A 21,894-nucleotide genomic window follows, 5' to 3' on the forward strand; every position below is an offset into this window, starting at 1 on the left:
GAGAGCGTATACAATATGTGCACGCACGCGCACACACACACACACACCTTTAAGTTCCTGTTGGCCGCCTCTCACCTGTCTGGAGACCGAGAGGGCGTGTCTTACCTGGGTACGCCGGGGGGGACGCGGGCCGGCCGGGAGGGGATCAGTGGGGGGGCACTGAAGGGGTCCTGGCCGCTGTTGAAGGCGTTCATCGGTGCACCACCCGGACGAGAAGGGATGGGCGGCGCGCCGAAGGCCGGAGAAGGGTTGAGGGGCACGCCAAAGGCCGGGCTGGGGTTGAGGGGCGGTCCTGGCGTCGGGCCCCGCACGGCGGGCGGGCGGCTCGGGGCCGGGGCTGCTGCTGCCGCCGCCGCCGCCACCGGCCTGCGCTGAGGGGTGGGGCTTTGGAAGGAAAAGGAAAAACGGGCTCATGTCTTGGATAATGTGCTTGTGTCAGAAGACTCTGTGTTTCACTGCTTTTAACACATTAATCCAGGATGTCATTTCAAATCCAACACTCCAATGAGGTCCCCAGACGTAATCTGATTATGTTAGATCTCTTCGTCAACGTATGAATGGCTCTAAATTGCTAAGAAACCAATAAAACTGGAAATGAACCAGAAGTGAAAAGTCTCTCATCTGCCTCAATGTAAACAGATCCGGCCCATATAACTAAAGATCTGATGATGGCGGTTACAAAATAAAACATAAAAAATACCATCGCACGGCACTTTACACAGCCGTTGTTTACTTCCGGTTCACGGCCCAGGATCCGTTACCTTGGCAGTCAATGTGTTTGATTCAAATAGAACAACAAATCTCGAGAGAAATCTTCTCTTATGGGAGTCCCTTGCACAAAACCTTTTCAGATGGGCGTCCGCCCATGGCCGAATATGTATCAGTTTGGGGGTCCTTGACATGAATTTTCTTTTGAGAAATCTTTCAAGTATGAGAACTGATTTAGAACTTTATAGAAGGCATTTTCCTGGAATAAACTCCCACGAGAGTTTTTATCTCTCTGTTGCTATCCATTTACTCATTGCTTTGCCGACTGCTTAAAAAAGAAAAAAAGGTTTTCTTTTTAATGTTGTCTTACACTATTATTATTTTGCTTGGATTTTGAGGTTTTGTTTTATGTTTTTGCTTTTCTTTATTTGTTCTGTAAAGCACAGAAGGAAAGGTGCTCTATCAATAAAGGTGCTCTATCAATAAAGTTTATAATTATTATTATTTATTATTATTATTATTATTATTGTAGAATAAGCCTCAGGTGTTTTAATGGAACCCTCACAATTGAACCCAGACACCTAGCTCATCAGCTCACCTGGACTGGATCCAGTCTCCGCCGCCGCTGACGGGCGGAGGCACAGGCACCGAGATGGTGGTGGTGCTGATGTCGCCGATGATGTGCAGCGCTTCCTTCAGGGCGTGGTACATGCGCAGCATCTCCTCTCGCCGCTGCGCCTGGTCCGCAGACTCCTCCATCAGGCTGTCCTGGTTCCCAGACGAGTAGAGGTAGGATGGTAGCTCTGTGTGGATGAACTCCTTTGTCTGCAGGCACGTGATATAGGGGTGCAATGGTTAGTCCAACTAATCGATGTAACAGATTGGAAATAAAAATCCATAATTGATCATTTGTCAATTCGTAAGTACAGCCTTGTTGCCCGTAGGGCAGGAGCCTATCTCCTGTTTCTGTAGCGTGTGTGGGCTTGATGTACAGGTACAAACCCTGGAGCATGTCGCAAGGACAGTAAGAATATGACGAGTGACACTAAATTAAGACTATTCACCCAACTGCTTCCATCTGATACTGGCATCGATTAAAGAAAAATATAAATGTTTGTATTGTCAGGTCCTTACAGTACCATTTGTGAAACAGTGTGAAAGGAGACCATTTACTGTTCTACATGCTGCTAACCAGGTGAAGAAATCACAGATTTCACAGCTTCAACCTTTGCTTTTATATGAAATATCCCAGACTATTAAGATTTAACGGAAGATCTTTCTGAACATGTTGCTAGAAACCACAAATGCTCTAATCTTACAACAATAACCGAAATCAGCCTATTTGCGCTGCGCAAAATGCTTCCATAGAAGTCATGCTGACTTCTATGGAATCCAAATGACTGAAATCAGGTCGTGGCGCCCGAGGATTTTAATCCATGTACTGTAACTGGCCCGATATTGTGAATTTAGCAGTTGATCTTGGACAAGAAAACGCCAGTAGCCTATGTGTGAGTTCTAGTGTGCTGCGTCAGTGGTCAGACTCACGCTGTTGATCATGAGGTGCATGATGATCTTGGGCATGAGGTCTTTGATGGACTTGTTGATGATGCCGATGTAGGAGTCCACCAGGTTGCGGATAGTCTCCACCTGCCTCTCCAGCTGAGGGTCCTGGGAGGTGGCGCGTTCCTTGGCCGACTCCGTCTCTCTCTCATCGTTGTCATCCTGAGGAGAGAGGGCAGCGCACGTTAACAGTTGTTCCCATACAGACACCAGTACGGCAAAAGCTGACAGTACGTAGGGCTGTTATAGCCTGGGTTCCAGCTTAAATTGCTGCATTCCGTGAATATGTTTTGTCACTCGCAACTCAGTCTGGCCAGCCTTTCAGCAGCTGACAAAAACAGCTGAATAGAAACCAATGTGGGATAGTAGACACCTTTACAAACACATTGGTTAAGACATTTCTTGGTAAGAAATTAATTCCCAGATTTTATTAATATCCCCCGACTAATATGGCCATCTCCAAATATGAAGATCACGACACTGATCTCATCTAACCCTGGATAACCATATATGAAGACTCGATCATCACCTACATCTGCATATATGGAGCCGGCCAGCCTGACCCCCCATGCCAAAGCGCCAGCGCTCGGCCAGCAGTCTGCAGTCACCCAGGCGGATGCGTGCACGCGAGGTCGCTTCTCACCCTCAGGGCGTCTTAATGGTATATAAAGATGTATAACAGCATGTATTTGTTTTGTCTAAGAGAAGGACTAGACTCTGGTCTTATTTGGTGAATACCTGGTCCTTCTGCGGATAAACACCTGCCCTGAGGAAGGAGGCCTTCCAACTGTCCACGTCCTCTTGAGAATCACAGGCCAGCTCAATCTGACGCAGATCTTTATACACATTCCTGTGTAGAGAAAACACTAAATATTAAGATGTGAGCTTCTAGATCGGCTAAGTGTTAAATAATTTAACAGTGACGCCCACAGCCCGGTACTACCCAAATATAGAACAAACGTGGGGAAAATTCTACTATTCTGCCACCAAAATGTGGAATGCCCCGACAGCATCCCTTAACAAATGTGGATAACTGGCTTCCTTCGAAGCAGGCCTGAAAAACCATCTATCAGGAGACCACAAGGAGGTAAATGCAATTTTCTCATAGAAATGTGTAATTCACTGCCAACATTAACCTTAAGTATTCAATCAATAGTTAAAGCAGTTCAACAAAAAAACAACTCCCCAGCAACGCGCAGCCCTGACCTCGACTCGGTGTTGAAGATGGCAAAGATGTGTTTAGTGGACATGAAGCCTTTCTCCACGTCTCGTAGCTTCAGGTTATCCAGTGGCAGCATGTACTTCTTCTCTTTCTCCTGGAAGGACGGACACACACACACACACACACACACACACACACACACACACACACACACACACACACACACACACACACACACACACACACACACACACACACACACACACACACACACACACACACACACACACACACACACACACACACACACACACACACACACACACACACACACACACACACACGAAGAAGAGAGGGTTTAGGTATAGAAAAGATAACATTATTTTTCTCGTGGAAAGATCGAAACTCACAGGGGAAGAAGAGAGGGTTTAGGTATAGACAATAACAGACGAATAATCAGGAGAAGATTCATTAAAACAGTTGTACGGGTGTTTCAGGGGGTCCCCAGCTAAAATGATAGTTGGGAACAAAATGGATCGTTACAGGTCTGTAACTCAGAGAATGTTCAAACAATGTACATCCATGCCGTAGCCTAATGCAATTAACAACCTGGGGGGCTCTTGAAAGAACTAAAGAACCGGGAAAGCTTCTGTGTCATTTTAGAGTTTAGCGTTGGGCTATTCAAAAACAGCACATATACGAGCTTGTACATCTGCTATTTTTGGACATTTTTGAAAAATCTTCAAAGTGTGAGAACTACTGGTTTAGACAGCATTTGTAGAATCGGCCCCAGGTCTTAACCCATTAAAACCGGCAACGCATCTGACAGACATACACTTCTAAAATCTTAAAAGTGTTTGAAAAATCATGAACAATTTTGAATCACTAAAAGCCAAAGGTTTGAGAACAACTGATTTAGAAGGCAGTTGTAGAATGCGTGTCAGGTCTCAAAGGGTCATCATCATGTGGGGGAGGGGGATCCACAACAATACGTGGTGCGCACGCACGCACGCACGCACGCACGCACGCACGCACGCGCGCGCGCGCGCGCGCGCGCGCGCGCGCGCGCGCGCGCACGCACGCACGCACGCACACACACACACACACACACACACACACACACACACACACACACACACACACACACACACACACACACACACACACACACACACACACACACACACACACACACACACACACACACACACACACACACACACACACACACACACACACACACACACACACACACACACACACACACACACACACACACACACACACACACACACACACACACACGGGTCAGCTGGATGTTTTGAAGGTGAAGCACAAAGCGAGGTACCGGCGGTGGTGGCAGACTAACGGCTCTACCGCCAATGAGCAGGCGCCATGGAATGCATTTCCTCTGGTCTGGATAAGACCACCATGCTGATGGTGATGAGGAGGAGGAGAAGGGGGGTAAGGGGCGGAGCACGAGGAGTGCTTGAGAGGGGTGGGGGCGGGGCAGGGTGCCAGCTTTCGCTGTGGAGCAAGAACATCTGGAAGCATTTATGTCTACGCGCGCTCACAGTCTCACACACACACACACACACACACACACACACACACACACACACACACACACACACACACACACACACACACACACACCAACGCAGGTCCAACAGTTACATCACGCAAAGCTCCACATAAGCCCCTGCCCCCACAAAACACACACACACAGCCCCCCCCCCCCCCCCCCCCCCCCCACTGGGGACCAAATACTTAAAAATAAAGACAGACAAAATACATCCAGGTATCTCTTCAAAAACAAACATGCTGTGGTGTGTGGGGGCTTTAGGCGCGCACACACACCAACATGCGCACACACAAATATGTACACGGTCAGACGCTCTATTCAAAAAGACTAAAGCAGATGTATCGAACCACAGGCACACACAGGCGCGCACACACACACACACACACACAGGCGCGCGCACACACACACACACACACACACACACAGCCCCCCCCCCCCCCCCCCCCCACCACCCCCACCCACCCTCCGTAACCTAGTACGATTTCCTGCAAATTCCAAAGTCAGATCCCGGCTGGAACATTTCAGCCCGCCTGCCACGTCAGTTTGCCTCCGCCATCCTCCCTCTCTTTACTCTCCAACTCCTTCTCTCTCAACTTTTTCAACGATGAGGTGACTGCTATGAGGTACGCGTTGTGAGCTTTTGTTGGGCTTTTAGGTTGGAACCGTAGCTTTGGTTTGGAGTTACATTTTCTTTCCACGCTTAAACGCCGTTATCTTTTCCAAAAAGGTATATATATTTAAAAAAATATATATATGTATATATATACACACAGAATTTTTTTTCTGGGAGAGTGGATATGAGCGAGGCCTCAGGAGATCTCAACAATATGTCTTCGGTGAGTAAAAGTACGTTTTTTAGTTCCGTTTATTAAAAACACATTTGCAACATTTATATGAAGCTTTACACGTTTGAGTTATACCATGGAGGTATATATGTACTGTCTACAGTACTACTATTATACAATGAGTTATACCATGGAGGTATATATGTACTACAGTACTACTATTATACAATGAGTTATACCATGGAGGTATCTATGTACTACAGTACTATTATACGGTGCCTTTTACTGAATGCAACTCCATCCGTCATCGAACAGATCACAGCCCCTGAAATGGCCTTAAACCTAAATAAACTGCAGAGAGCTGTGTTTGTGCTGACTGTGCACATAGCTATTGTAGCAAAAGAGGGACAGACACAGACTGTTCCGTGTCAAATTTGTAAAACAGGCAAATAAATACCTACAATCACGGTAATGATCCTAGATGACCATTTTTATGCATTTGATGTAATGTTACTGGCGCGTTTTCCTTGCTTACTGTAAATCTCTCTGGATTAAGAGCGTCTTCTAAATGCCTACATTCATTGTAAGGCCAATGTTCTGTGTTTTTAACATTTCTTTAGGATGAGAAACGCTGCATGGTTAACGATGCCATGTGGGTAGCTGTTTAACCAGCGGTGTGTTTGCTCTGCGCTGCCCTTTGTCCTACTGTCCCCAGGGGAAGCGACCTGCGGCGGCCACAACGACCTCAGGGCTCTTCCTCCCACGGGCGACGCTCCCCCCTCCTCTCCCTCACCCCCCCGCCTGCCCAGTGTTCAGACTACCTGTTCATCAGGCTGCAGCTGAACAGTAGTCTGCACATTGGTTAGGCTGGGCCGGGACACACACACACACACACACAAACACTCCTCCTGGATGGATGGAAGGAAGGAAGGAAGGAAGACACCGGAGTACAGAGAGGCTCTCAAACTCATGATACGAGTTGCGGAGAACTGTATTATTTTGCTGCCCTGTATGCCCTGTGTATTGTGGAAGTGACAATAAAAAAACTGATACCAATATCCCATGCTGGATTATGACAGGAGTTTGATGTGTGTTCCGACTTAAAAACAACTTAAACCCAATATGGGTGACCGGAGTAGTGTACTTTCTGTTTTTGTGTTATTGCAGGGAAAGCCTTTTAGCTGAAAACAGCGATTGACAAGCTTACAACAAGCCTTATATACTTTGCCGTACAAAACAATTGGTAAAATAGCCAATCTACAAGCTCACAATGCGTTGCATCGCGACATATTGTGAGGTTGTAGATTTGCCATTTCGGATTTCTTTCTTTCTATATATATATATATATATATATATATATATATAAAAGACCACTAGCTTAACTGTCCCAAGAGATTGCTCTCACCTCCTCGTCTTTGTACCAGGAGAGGGACTCGGCGGTCAGGACAAACCAGTACTCCTTGGAGCCTCCCTTCATGATGCTGATGTTGATAGTGAGCCAGCCTTTGCGGATAACCTGTGTGGAGGAGAGAGGGATATATGAGAGAGAGAGACAGAGAGGAGAGAGGACAATGGAGGGAGTACCAACTTTACCGTTGTAATGTTAAGGGCTTCATAATATGTTGTTGTGCCGTTTGTCATACGATGTTAATGATTGAACTGACTCAAACCTAATAAACCTTACCTGTTCTTACTCACTGTCTCTGCCTGTGTCCTACCTTAACATCATTAAGTTATTTGAGGTCTATTCAAATCAGGTTATAAGGGGTGACAATAGCAAGAGTAGTATAGTCACACATTGAGCGTAAAGTACCAAACATGTATTAAATAAAGCATTGCTGCTCTGAAGGTGGCATTAAGCAGAGCAAACTGAAAATGTATGCTGCCCTCGTCTCAACATCTACAAGAGGCGTTCTCACACAACACAGTGGGTGCAGATGGTGTCCAGACCATCGTTCGACCCACAACAGCATGGGTGTCAAAGGGCAAGGGGTCGACGGAGGTATGTTAGGGTCAGTACACGCTAGCATATACACTGGGCAGTTAAAACACAGCGGGCAGGGTTAATGGTGTTAACTGGTCGGACGTCAGGGTACACTCCAGTGTGTGGGCTGGCAGGGGGCTGGTGGTGGGGGATAAACAGTATGGGTCTTGAAAGAGGAAAGAGTCGGAGAAAAGGATTGTTTAACGGAGAGAGGCACAGGCAGACTGAACTCTACGTGGTGTACAGTTAGTGATAATCAATTTATACTTCATCGTACGACCGCTCGCTGAAAATCTGTCATTTTAGGCGAGCAGTGCAGTCGTATGACGACGCATAAATCACAGCCTACAGTTACGGCGGAAAAGTGGAATGGGAGAGAGGAAGGAGGTCAAAAACCCATGAGATGACAGGAAGATTTAGGATTTTATGAAGCCCTCTCTGAGGACAGTATGTGTGTGTTTTGGAGGAGAGTGGGTCTCTCAGCTGCAATTCATCTCCATTTAGTGAAACGGTGTCTGGTGTGATGCTTAATGAACCGGGACGTAAGAGCATCGATTATAAGTTGGGGGGGCGTTCACATCAAGACAAATGAAGATCTGCTATAAACCTCTTCTTCACTCTCTCTCCATCCAGAACAGTTATGGGTAAGACTCATTAGTAAGAAAGCGCCAACATAAACCAGGGAGATGAGGCGAGAACACTGGAGCTATATTGTTAGTTTGCCTTGGCAGGTAAATACTGCATGCCGCTCCGAAACTAGGAAAAGTTAGGAAAAGGCCCCACCTTTAAAGTTAGTTGGAAATAGTATAGATATTATGAGGCTATATTAGCAGAAAGACCGCCAAGTTTTCATCTGCCAGATATTACCATAACTTGTCACAATATATGATTTTCAATATATGCATCTAAATAATAATTCAAATGTAAACGATTTGTAAGATTATCACAATTCAAAAGATAATCACAACGATATCCTCCTCAACTAGCAACATATTTCAACATATCGTCAAGCACAACGCAAATAGTACTTAACAGTGATTAAACAGAAATGTCAATTAGGATTGTTTTAATCAATCAGTAAAGTAATGAACTCCCAACCAAACCGGTATTGTGATTCTAACAATCAGACAGATCTGATTAGAATACAGAAACTAACTGGTCAAACTCATGGAAGAATCAATTTAGGATTTGTCAGTAGGCGTGCCTTGTATCAAAGTGAAGTTATGACAGAAAAGTAAGACAGAGTATGTCAGCATGCACTGATACGGATAAATGGGCTACTTCGTTGAAAAGGAACAAGAAATATGAATATGCAAAAGGGATTGCACTCCACTCAAAAAAAACAATGATCTTGATTCTCAATGGTATGTCTAGTTGATCTGATGATTCCCCTCCACCCCAACCCCGGTCAAAGTTCAGATTGATTCTCCAAAAGGCAAACCGCTGGTCGCCGTGCTGGAGGCAACAGGGACATTAACCAGACACAAACAGAACTGACGCCGGTCACAGTCAGCGGGAGGGGGTCCACCATCCTCTCTAAGATCTTTCAAAAAGAGTCAAAGCATTACACAGAGGAGCAAGACAAACATGTATTGTTTTTCTCCACCGCATTACCAAGCGGAGATAATCGTTTTCAAAACTGTTTGTTGCAGAAGGTTAAGTAAAGTTAGTCAGTCCATCGACAATTTAAGACAATTACTGTCTTGTTAAAACGAGACCCACGAATTATCGAGGGAGACCCGCGTGTTACTGGGAAGGCAGTTGCCGATTACTGGCGACTGTATGATCAATTAGAATTGCTCTGGCTTTCTGCCACAGGGTCTGGAGACACTACCTTCTCCTCATGTCCCTCTCCCAGTCCGCCAAGCTGCAGGGTGGAGAATGTCTATGAGAACAAAACAACTCATCTTGACAAACAAGCATCAACGCTCCAGGCATCACGTTGAGGTTGGTCTCTCTTGGCCTGACCATAAGCTAGACGGGCTGACCTGTGTGATGGCCTCAGTTCTGTGTAGCTGTTTAGCCCTGCCTCCCCCTGGCACAGTGCGCATTAGATCTGTGGGGTACTTACCAGAATCTCACCCTGCGATAATTGGAAAAGGAGGAGGAGGAGGAGGAGGGGTTAAAGGGCAATGGATGGTAGGATAAGGGGAAAAGAATCATAGCCAGAGAAAAAAGGGAAAGCAAGCAAGCAAAGATGGGAGATAGAGGGAAAGGAAGGAAGAGCGAGGGATGGAGGGACATAACGGGTGAAGGAGGGAGAAGTATTGATTTGGAAGAGTGGGACGAGGTGGAGAAGGAGAGGGGTGGAGAAAGGACAGTTGAAGGGTGAGGTTGGAGAGGGAAATCAAAGAAAAGGAAGTAGAAATTTTCAGAATTAACAGTTTTGAAGGGGGGGGGGATCCATCAGACAGAAAGAGAAATGGATGGAGAGGGCAAAAAATAGACAGGGGGAGAGAGAGAGAGACAGAGGAGAGAGAGAAAGCAAGAGAGTTACATGCAATTAGAATTACTTCAATACCACAATTTGGTTATTTCATATTTGTTGCTCAACCAACAGCAGCGGGATCCATGCACATCCATTCCCATTCTCAAATTTCAAATGCAAAGGGGTGAGTTAATGGAACGCAACATAACCCGGTGATTAACTGTTGCTTTGCCGTGGTAGGACGTCATGCCTGGGTTGTAAAAAAAATTAAAATAAAAAAACAGCGCGTGCAAAACAGCGATTAATGGCAGCAGTGGAAACAAACTGATGCTTAATTCCAAGTAGGGTGAAGCAAGGTGGCGGGGTCTTAAAGGCAACTCTCCCCTCACTGAAACACTGCCACAGGCCTTGAATAACACAGTGTACCTGCAACCAACCTCACATATTGATCACTGGAGACCAGCAGACATTAATATCATTTCAGGATTGTTTTTTTGCTTTTCGTTCTTTTAAATACACAGGAAATGTGTGGACACCGGAAAGGAGAGATACCAGCATCACAACAAAGACAGGCCAGTTTAACATCTAGATTAGGACTGGAAACGGTCAGTATTTTAAGGGGTGTACAACATGGGAGTACTGTACAACTAACAGTTAGATTAGGACTGGAAACAGTCAGTATTTTAAGGGGTGTACAACATGGGAGTACTGTACAACTAACAGTTAGATTAGGACTGGAAACAGTCAGTATTTTAAGGGGTGTACAACATGGGAGTACTGTACAACTAACAGTTAGATTAGGACTGGAAACAGTCAGTATTTTAAGGGGTGTACAACATGGGAGTACTGTACAGTTAGATGGGTCTAAATAGATTAATGGCATTATGCCTGATTACTGGTGGGATTGGATCCAATTATTTACCAGGTTAATAAATAAGACTGGTAATGATATCAATCAACTCAGGGATATTAGAGGGTGGGGTTGGTGAGAAGGACAGGGTAGTGTCAGTTTAAGGGTCAGAGGGGTTCATGGTACCTGATTAGGAATAGCCCTCTTCTTGTTGGCAGCCGTGTTCCTCTGCTGGGCACTGGGAGGAGACGACACATAGTTACACAGAGACAATATCCTACAGAGTCAGACCATGTCTTGTTTAAACTCTTGTCTAATCTAACTTTTGCACACGAGAAAGTATTAAAAATGGGGTGTATAGGTGCTTGGGCAGTGGGAAAGGGTGACAGGCTCACACACACAGATTTATAAAAAAAGGTATACACAGGAAATATGAACACAAACAAAAACACACAAACCCCTGCGTGTGTTATCTGCCATCCCACCTGTTGTTGCTGAACCCTGGGGGGCTACCGTCATCCACCCTTCTGTTGTCGAGACTGAAAGTGACGAGTCACGTGAACCGTTAAACAACCCTAACGGACCTCTCACACACTACGGCAATCCACTCACCATGCGCTAGTATAATAGACACAAACCCACACACAGCAGGGCTTGCTTTGTTACTCAGTCAATGGCCAGACTCAAACAGGGGAAAGGGGAGCTCCACTCAACTACATCATGCTGCTACGATCCACTATGTCTGACTAACGTTAACTTAAGAGTCAGGGGTCATCAATATGTCCGTACACGAACAAATGTGTCTGTGGCAAAGACTTGTTTGCAAATGTTCTGTTTTACACACCATTATAATGTTACTGAATCTCAAGTTTTCTTCAGAATATGTATGACACTGATTTACTACAACACTATGACACTATGGCACACCATTAACCAAGGTGCAGAGGATCAGAAATCAGCAGAGTGATCAACGTTTGCGCTACTGTATGCCGAATTGAAGTGGACTCGGCCCCAGACTTTTTTTTTTCTCCCTGGAAATAAAAACATTTGGGTTTCCGAGGCTAGCATAGCGATGACCCCTGGTTAAAGTGCATCACCGCGCACTGGGAACCTGGTGGAGACATCCCACATGAGCCATTGAATGTTTGACAAACCGTGCAATCAAAGATCCTATAGCGCAGAATAGCGGGTGTGTGTCAACGCCGAACAAACATTTTATTTTTGTATTATTATTTTTGTTTTACAACGCCAGCTCTAACGGTCCTCCCTGAGTAACATGCACAACCTTCATCACAAAACAGCCAGCATCGCATAGGGAGTGTATATCCGCCTAGCAATCAAGCATGCTTGATTGAACTGGTTAGGCAGGAGCAGTACAGCAGCATGCAGACAGATGACTGGACAGCCAGATTGACCTTGACCGTTCTGACCCCCCCCCCCCCCCCCCTCACACAGGAACACACTCTTTCTGTTGTGAGTGGATAATTAATCAGCAGGCTACATCTCTGTGACTCATGCTGCCTGCTGAGAGCATGTTATTATCCCAACGCTGAAACTCTTCTTTGTTGAGTGTCACCGCTACCCTCACAGCCGGGGAATGAATGACTCAAGTGCTCGTGATGGCCGATCGGAGGGACATAAGAGGCTGTAACCGCCGTTCAACCTCTGCAATGTCAGGGACCAGCACTGATGCTACACGGACATTTGTTGTGTACGCAGCTGGTACACGAGTTGACAATCAGCGTGAATAGAATAAGCTGCCTGCTACGGTAAATGACAGTGACAGGAAATGCTCTATCTATATAATTCTACCTGCCTCAAAATAATTACGTCAAGGCTGTTTAGGTGCAGTGCCAAGAAGAAAATTGGTTTCCCTATTTTGAGCATGTCCTCATATTGTCAATATGTTCAACAATAGCAGATCTAAAGATGTATGATCTAAGATCTATGTACATGGGCAATTTTTGCTATTCACCATACGACGGCCATGTGTCCACCAAAGCATTTTGTCCCAGCTGAAAATGGACTGCACTCTCTTAAACACGCTTCCAAATGGCCAGATAAAAACGCCAGCCGTGAATGTGCAGTGCAGCATAAACGCTCAGCACCGGCTCGTCATGCTGCTGGCGTTTCCAGCGTAGCGTAAAATACACGGCACTCACATTGAAAACAATACAATTCATACCCTGGCCTGCACTCAGGAGAAAACACCTTGGTGGACACAGTCCCTAAGTGGTTAAAGCTAAAGGTGGGTAATATGTATCAGGCAGCATGGTATTAATGGGGATTACAACATCCCCGATACTGACATGAGAGGGATGGGCTACATGCTGCTGTAAACAGTGAGGTGGGGGGATTTGACAGGGGAAGGGGGATGGATGATGCATACTTAGCGAAGCCAATGAAGTCCTCGTGGTTTGTGTTGATGTAGGATTGCTCAATGTCAATCAGAAGGAGAACCTTGATTGGAGACAAAGTCACAATTAGAAGTTTTATTAATACACTGATGGAACTAAGCAGAATTAAAAGGCTTGTGATTGGTTATTAACTTTCCAAACCTTCCAATGCCATTAGTGCTTATGAAGTCAATTAGAGTTTGATCAAGCAACACACACATACATGCACAGTTGCGCACACACACGTACGCATACACACCCTACCCAGCACCACAGGTCTGGGCACTAACCCTTGAACTCTCAGACTCATGTACCAGCCTTTAAGGCCTGATTTACACTGGCAGCCAAATCTAGCCTGAATCTAGCCAGAATCAGATCTGTGTCACTTCAAGATAGAAATTCGATTTGCTTAAATAAGCCTAAATGCAGACAGGTCACATGGAATCCGATTTTTTCAAATGTGACTTGAGTCACATCCAGAGGTGGTTTCAAATCCGATTTAAATCCGATCTGAGGAGATCTGTCTCAGTCTGAATGCAACGACCACATGAAGTGACCTGAGTCACATTTCAAGCTGTCCAAACGTCACCCCCAGCGCGACCCGATCGCTACTAACATGACGTCATTACAGAGCGCGAGTATTTTTATTTAAGTAAACAAACAAGAGAGAGAAAAACAACCAAACGAGAGCAAAAGAAAACAAGCGAGAAGACAGAAAAGAGAGGAAAACAATATTGCAATTTGCAACACACGTTTGTTTTATAGGAATAATGTCACTTCATTATTTAAGCACTACAGCGGAGCGGACAGACGGTGAAATCTGTACCAAAGTCCTGACGTCACTCGCTCATCCCTTGGTCCAGGGTCGAAAAAGTTTAATTTTAAATCGTCTCATACTGTATAAGCATTGTGGTCCAAAAATAAATAAACTGTCAAAACGATATGTCGGGGAGGTGTCTCTGTATCGTTACAGTCACTCATATTTGATACAGTCTCTTTCTAGCGAGTCAAACCGCTGTGATCATTTGTTTATTTTTGGAACACAGTTCTTATTTAACGCGATATGAAGAAGTTATTGGAATTCCGAAGGGGGGGGGGGGTGCAGTTAAATGCAAACCGGGTAGGATGTGAAATGACAATGCGCTCCTCGATCCTGGCTGTCATGTCACTTGGGGAGGAGACACACTGGAGGATGCCTCCGTTATTCCGTACAATATTCTAAACTTCTCTAAATGTACAGAAACAAGGCAATCTGCAATGTCAGATAGTTGTTGGTAAAACATAGAAAGGAGAGCTCGTAGTCCCGATGCCAAAAATACTTTTTAATGTATTGTATAATGACTCTCGTCAGAGGTAAATAAAATCATGCAAAGGACATACAATGAGTGCTGGCATTTTCTTCACCTCAACTTATATCTCGAGCCTTGAACCTAGAAGGATTTTGTTTTAACCTGGAGTGCTGCGTGTTGTCTGCTACAGCAGTTATACTTGTTTCTCAATGTATTGTATAATAAAAAATATTTTTGGCATCGGGACTATACGAGCTGTGCGACCTCTCCTTTCTATTTTAAAGTTCGTCTCCCGTGGTCAGCACCGCCCTACTGTGTGCGCTCCTAACTTTTGTGTTAGATTGTTGTTGGTTACCACGGTAACCAAAGCAGATATGTCGATGCAGGGCGGTCTGAATGCACAGATCGGATCACTTGCAAACGGTAGTGTGAATGACCGGGCCAAAAGATCGGATCGGATTTGAATCGGATCTAGCTTGAAGTGATTGCAGTGTAAAGCCTTCTAAATGAATCTTCTAATTACAGATTCTAAAGGTCCTACCTTGTCACTACCCTTTTTTCGGTGGTATGAAGTAAGAAGCACTGGTGCGTCTGGTAATATATGAGCACTTAGGAAGCATTTTCAGAATCAGAACTGACCTGATCCTTGGTCTTGCCCTCTCTCTCTCTGACGTAGGTGGTGACAATTCTCTCCGTTTCCTCTCTCAGTCTCGGGTAGGAGTTGAGCTGTAAAGGAAACACATGGCCACACTGCAGCACTGGCTGAAGACAACATACAACGTACCACCATAGACAGCACCACTGGACATTATTTAGTACAACTCACCAGTCAGTGCATAGAGAAAAACATGGAAAACTGGTGAGACTGAACATAAGAGAGGATAAGGATAAAGTGACAGTCGGCCATCTACAACAGTGGTTCCCAAACAATGGGTTGGGACCCATTTGTGGGTCGCAGACACATTGGTCCCTTTAAAAAAAAATCTACATTTTGTTTTTCATTATTTCAAAATATTTTAAAAAAATGCCTAAAAGCTAAAATGTTCATGAATTAAAAACAATATTCAATAATTTTTTTCAGTAATTTCATAAATAAATCAAAGAAAAATCTAAGAAATTCCTTAAATTAGAAAACAAATGTTTAAGAAGTGGTGAAAATAGCTGATCTACGAGCTCACAACGTGGCGCAAAGCGACGCGTTGTGTGCTTGTAGATCTGCTATTTTCACTAGTTTGGGTCCCGGGCAAACGTCTAATCTCTCTTTTGGGTCACAGGCTAAAATGTTTGGGAACCACTGATCTACAAGACACACTAGAGACATGTAAGTAATGCATACTATATACATACATTGTACACAGTATAGGATGGATATCTGTGCACTACGCCAGGGGTTCTCAACCCGTGGGTCGCGACCCCTCGGGGGGTCGCCAAATTATTTTAGGGGGTCCCCAAATTATTTTATTAAAAGTGTATTTTTTAAAGTTTTTTTTCAGGATTTTTCAAAAATAGCAGACCTACAAGCTCGTAGCGCGCCACTCGGTGGCGCGCTATGAGCTTGTAGATCTGCTATTTTTCAATAGCTAAATTATAACAATGCTTAAAACACCAAAAGGGGTTCCCGCCCAAAATGGTTTAAGGTTATTGTAGCAGTCAATTTATATTGGGGGTCGGGAGGGGGCGGGGCGGGGGTCCCGAGACATTGCCAAAGCATTTCCGGGGGTCCCCGGCCAAAAACGTTGAGAACCCTTGCACTACGCAACTTGCAAGTAGGCATCACTACAGCATGTACTACAGTTGGGGATGACCTCCTGCATTGCTGCCCATTCAAAAATCCATCAGACATTGACTTTTTTTTTTTTACACCAACCTCAGGAATTGAGTTCGTCAGGTCATGAGGAAGCACCAATGCATTTATATAAATGTATATACATGGTTCCCACACATTTTTTAAACTTTTTAGTATTTAGTAGTTAATATTTTAGCCCATTTCCAGGCCTACAGCAGTTATATGGTGCTCTGGGGGAGCCCGGGTTCAAACTAGCAACCTTGCGTTTACCATCCGGCCACTCTACCCCTGAGCCACGGCCGCCCCGATAATGAGGCTCTTTTACACCAGGGTGCTATCAATGCCCCAAGACAGACAACTCAATAGAAGGATTCGCGTGACAAAAATAACAGATCTACAAGCTAACAACATATTACGATGCAATACGTTGTTAGCTTGTAGATCCATTATTTTTGTCATGTGACGTCCTGTACACATTGGGCCACAGGTATTTCACGTGTTAGACATGTTTTACCAAAACATTTGGTAAAAGGCCTGGAAAAGGTTTCAAAATAATTCCAAGAATTTCATGGCTGTGGGAACCTTATATACTGAATTGATATATATATATTTTTTAAATACTACTATGTTGGTCATCTCTAACTGTTTTGATGCCATTTCAGATTAGTGAATACTTTCTTGAGAGGAGAAGAGAAGTGAGGAATGCGTGACAGAATGAGGGCTTCACTTATAAAGTTGAGGTAATGCCAGGGACAAGGTGGAAGGGTCGGCTGGGGTGACAGATGTTGCCAGATGTGTGTGTGTGTGGGGCAGGCATTATGTGGGCATGATGCCGCAGGTCCTCCATTTGTCCACCAGAGGGCGACGGCCGAGTGGCGTTGCTATGGCAACGCTCCATTCAAGCTGGTCACTGGGCCCAGAGGAGCCACGAGGCTGTTTGTATTGTCTCCCTGCTCTGCTCCTCAGTCACTCCCTTTCCTTTCCGTGCAGCAAAGCCAGTGTTTCCCAAACTTTTTAGCTAGAGACCCAAATTATACTTTTGATGACTCCCCCCCGGGATCAAGAACCACCGAAATATGATATGAATTAACCACTTAAGCCCTATTTGATGGTGAAAAAAGCCAATCTTGTGGATCGGCTATTTTCCATATTTCTTTATTTGTGAATTCTTTATTTGATCATTTGAATATTTTTTTAATTATTTTTGTTTTACTTTGTTGATTTTATCTTTTGAAATAATAACTGAAAATAACTTTTGGGAAACATAAAAATGGGTCTGTGACTCAGAATTGTGTCCCGGGCCTCCCGGGGCCTATTGTTTGGGAAGCAGATAGCTAAGCAGAATGTCAGTGCGCTGTGCAGGGCCAGTGGAGGCACTGAATGACTGATGGACCAGACATGGGGCTCCACTAGGGAGAGAGGACTGACTGACTAAATGATGGACCAGGAATGGGGCTCCACCAGGGAGAGAGGACTGACTGACTAACTGATGGACCAGGAATGGGGCTCCACCAGGGAGAGAGGACTGACTGACTAACTGATGGACCAGGCATGGGGCTCCACCAGGGAGAGAGGACTGACTGACTAACTGATGGACCAGGAATGGGGCTCCACCAGGGAGAGAGGACTGACTGACTAACTGATGGACCAGGCATGGGGCTCCACCAGGGAGAGAGGACTGACTGACTAACTGATGGACCAGGAATGGGGCTCCACCAGGGAGAGAGGACTGACTGACTAAATGATGGACCAGGCATGGGACTCGACCAGGGAGAGACTGCATGACTGAAAGATGGACCAGGCATGGGACTCGACCAGGGAGAGACTGACTGACTGAAAGATGGACCAGGCATGGGACTCGACCAGGGAGAGAAACAGGGAACCACATGGTGGGCAGGCAATGCGGAGCAGTCGTTGCTACACTAGACCGGGCAGCGCAACCGCCCACCCCTCCGCCTCTAATTCCATTAAAATCCAATATCTATCTCTCTTTTTGAGGGGCGCTAGCCCCTCCTATATACAGGTTTAATGTTTGTTTTTAGTTCAATGTTTGTTTTAAAAACGCCAAGGGAAACGTTACGTCATCTTGTCCCTAACACAAACATTAAATGCCATTAACAATAAAGAGAATGTTATGTTCGTGTTGGCACTGTTTGTTTTACATCACCATTACATCACCTAATCAACATGAGTTAGACTTAGCGCCCCTCACTTCACACAGGTGTGTTTTTTCAAAGATAGATAGAAATATACTGTGTAGCGAATATTAGAGCCTATACGCCCCCCAATGTTACAGCACAACATGCACAATTATGCACAATTACACACTTATGTGCATTCATTACAAAATGGTGATTTTTCTAAACACGAGCGTTGTTAATTTCATTCCATTAATTCATATTCTTCTTTATTGCCTGTGCATGTTCATTGACATGTGCAGAGTCTGCGGTGTGTGTGTGTGTGTGCGTGTGTTGACTGGGCAGAAGAGTGGGGAGGCGGAGGGGCAGGGGGTGCACTGCCCGGTCAAGTGTTGTAACGACTGCTTCGCGGGCAGGGGACACAAAAAGGGAAATTCACTTTAACCCATTAAGACCAGTGAGGACCCAATTCTACAAATCTTCTAAATCCTAAGTGTTCTGAAAAAACCTGTTTCTATATCAGCAGTACTCAAACTTTTTCATGTCAAGGACACCCAAACTAAAAATATTTTGTACCAGGGACCCCCAGAAGCAAAGATTAAACAGTACAGTAGTACAGTAGTGCATCCCGTGGATGCAGAGGTCTATAAACTGCGTTTTGGGATGCAAAATGCACCCTATTTTAATCTCTGTATATATATATATATATATATATATATATATATATATACACACATTTTCTTTCTTTTTCTCACAGATTTTCACACATTTTCGCTGCTATTTTTGAATAGCCAACCAATCACTCTCTCTACAATCTAAAATGACAGTTTCCCGTATTGAATGGGTTAATGGGTTGAAATCAAACTCAATGGGGGGCGAACAGCAGGGAGCGTGGCAAAACGGGACATTTTTTGATAAGCACTTCAAAGATTCAGACGTGATTTGCAAGTCAATGTTTTGATCCGACTGGAAGGCATGAAGGCTTCCACAAGAAGGGAAGTGGGAGTGGAATGGGGGTGGGGGCGGTGGGGGGGAGACACGATCCAAGCACTGAGGATGGATGATATCATGGGGGCGAAGGGTGGGGTGGGTGACCCGTTTTTAAGAAATCGGGCTGACATGGATGATGGGCATAATTCACGGAGGAAGACACTGTGGCGTCTTGTCCCCCAGTTTACCTTGATGGCACACTTCACGACGAGTGCCGTGAGCTCGGACACCACGAGGTCCACGCATTTGAGGCTGGGTTCTTTCAGTTTGAGGATCTGCTTTTTGACTATCGCCTCAAAGGCCAGGTCGGGGGTGAACAGCCCCGTTCTGATGCGGGCAGGGGGGTGAGGCATTTTTTGTATATATATATTTTTTTTGACGGGGTTAGTGGAGAAGAGAAGAGGGAAAGACAGAGAAAAAGGACAGAGAAAAAAGGGAACGTGGGAGAGAGAGGAAATAAAAAAACAAGAGAAAACATTTGTTTCAGTTAGTCATTTTGTAGTAGTAAAAAGAAAATTGAGACGGACAAGCTGCAGGTTTTTCCTGTTCTAGGCATCGTCTGTGACCGTTCCTCTCTTGCCTTGTGAAACTGAAAGGTCACAAGGAGTGCAACTCAACCCGCCCCCAATAAATAACTCATAACAATGTAGTCCTGCTGTGAAGAGACCTGCAGCTTGTCCGGACCAGACGCAGAGATGCTCAGGGATCATCATCATTACACACGCATACACACACCAATCCCCCTATAAACAACCTCACCTCCACGACGACACCACTACACTTGTCACAACACTCCACAACACGACAGCACTGCCTGTGCACAGGGCCGGTGGTCAGGCTGAGGGAGGGCAAACCCTAGCAGAACCAGCGGAATACAGACTAAAAAACACTCTTATCCCATTAAAGACCCGAGTCCGATTCTTCAAATGCCTTCTAAATCAATAGTTCTCAAACTTTTGTTATACCACATGTCTTTTAAAAAATGTAAAATAATTGCAATTAAGTTCAAAGTGACCTTGTTGTAGATCTTACATTTTTTAATAACCAACGTATAAAATCTAAAATAACATAGATGCTTTCCCGGTTTTAATGGGTTAAGTACATTCAATGTTTTTTTTTTCTGTTAACAGCCACCGACGGACGGGTCCTCTGAGCCGGTGTGCCCTCCCCCCCCCGCCGCCCTCCACCACTGGCCTGTGTCCGGGCTGGGGCATCGATTCGGGGGAGATGCTGGACAGCCTGCAGTACCTTGTTGGTGCACTGCCTGACCGTGTTGATCAGCTCCTGTATGACCATATCGATACATTTGAGACAGGGCGTTTTCAGCTCAACGATCTGCTTTTTCACGATGGCCTCAAACGCCAGGTCGGGAGTGAACAGGCCCGTTCTGAGGAGACGCACACAGAGAAGACACGGAGACAAGATGGATTGGACACGTTAACGGGACAATGTGGGTGGACAGATGTGCAGGTAAGACAGAGAGAGACAACGTTGTACTACAAGGGGTTAATAACTAGGAGACAGTCAGGAAAAACATAACAAGAAACAGGCAGCCATTACGCCAAGGAGAGAACAATACCCAGTGCGTAGACAAATGCAGACGAGACGTGTCATGCAAGTGGAAAAACGGAGACAAAATAAAGACAAAGACAATTGCTTTAGAAGACATAAACACGTATGCGTAACATAAAAATCACACCAAAACTCGTCATGTCGCATCCACAGCAAAAGAGTGGTGGGTGGTGTGAGTGACAGATAAAGGATGGAGAGGACGGGGGGTGGAAACATTAAAAAGGTTAGGTTTCACATACATATAGAAAGAGCCAGTGATAGCTATGTAAAACACATTTGGAAGAAGAAGAACAACTGGGAGAGAAAGCAGGTGGGTTATGCAGTGGTCCAACTAGCGAACGCTGGCGGTCAACTGCTTCCAGTGCACTCTGGACGAAGTCTTTCTCTGAAAAGAGGACCCGCCTGATTGTTCTTTCACTTGCCTGACACCATGGACGTTCTTGATGGCATTCTTGATCTCCCTCCTCAGCTCCTTCTCATTAAAAACAATCTGGGGGACAGAGAACAAGCAAGATATTAACTACCCCACTTATACAGCACTTTAATCAACAAAGGACTTCACAGTACACCGAGTACAGTTCTCAAATTCTGCCCGAAACCGCCCCGGGCCAAACGTTTTCTCGTAGGGCCGAGCCTAAAATGTATGCTGATTGGTCGGGCC

At 45.2% G+C, this 21,894-nt stretch overlaps 1 protein-coding gene across 6 annotated transcripts in view; it reads right to left on the minus strand.

Moving 5' to 3' along the window:
- LOC306937467 (dynamin-2) overlaps positions 1-21,894 on the minus strand; it is a 48,721-nt gene that overhangs the window by 6,628 nt on the left and 20,199 nt on the right. For 3 of the 6 annotated variants that reach the window (XM_079521243.1, XM_079521242.1, XM_079521240.1), the window contains exons 9-20: positions 21,656-21,723; positions 20,910-21,048; positions 15,387-15,473; positions 13,452-13,522; positions 11,249-11,300; positions 9,856-9,867; positions 7,206-7,316; positions 3,475-3,584; positions 3,007-3,118; positions 2,254-2,430; positions 1,307-1,533; positions 106-384 (exon numbers count right to left, since the gene is read on the minus strand). In XM_079521243.1, the coding sequence (XP_079377369.1) occupies positions 106-384; positions 1,307-1,533; positions 2,254-2,430; positions 3,007-3,118; positions 3,475-3,584; positions 7,206-7,316; positions 9,856-9,867; positions 11,249-11,300; positions 13,452-13,522; positions 15,387-15,473; positions 20,910-21,048; positions 21,656-21,723 (1,445 nt within the window). Of the gene's footprint in view, positions 1-105; positions 385-1,306; positions 1,534-2,253; positions 2,431-2,984; positions 3,119-3,474; positions 3,585-7,205; positions 7,317-9,855; positions 9,868-11,248; positions 11,301-11,547; positions 11,602-13,451; positions 13,523-15,386; positions 15,474-20,909; positions 21,049-21,655; positions 21,724-21,894 lie in introns of those variants that run through there. The other 3 variants (XM_079521245.1, XM_079521241.1, XM_079521244.1) reach the window with 3 other exon arrangements.

Source organism: Electrona antarctica (genome assembly GCF_951216825.1).
Source record: "Electrona antarctica genome assembly, chromosome: 14".
Classification (NCBI taxonomy): domain Eukaryota; kingdom Metazoa; phylum Chordata; class Actinopteri; order Myctophiformes; family Myctophidae; genus Electrona; species Electrona antarctica.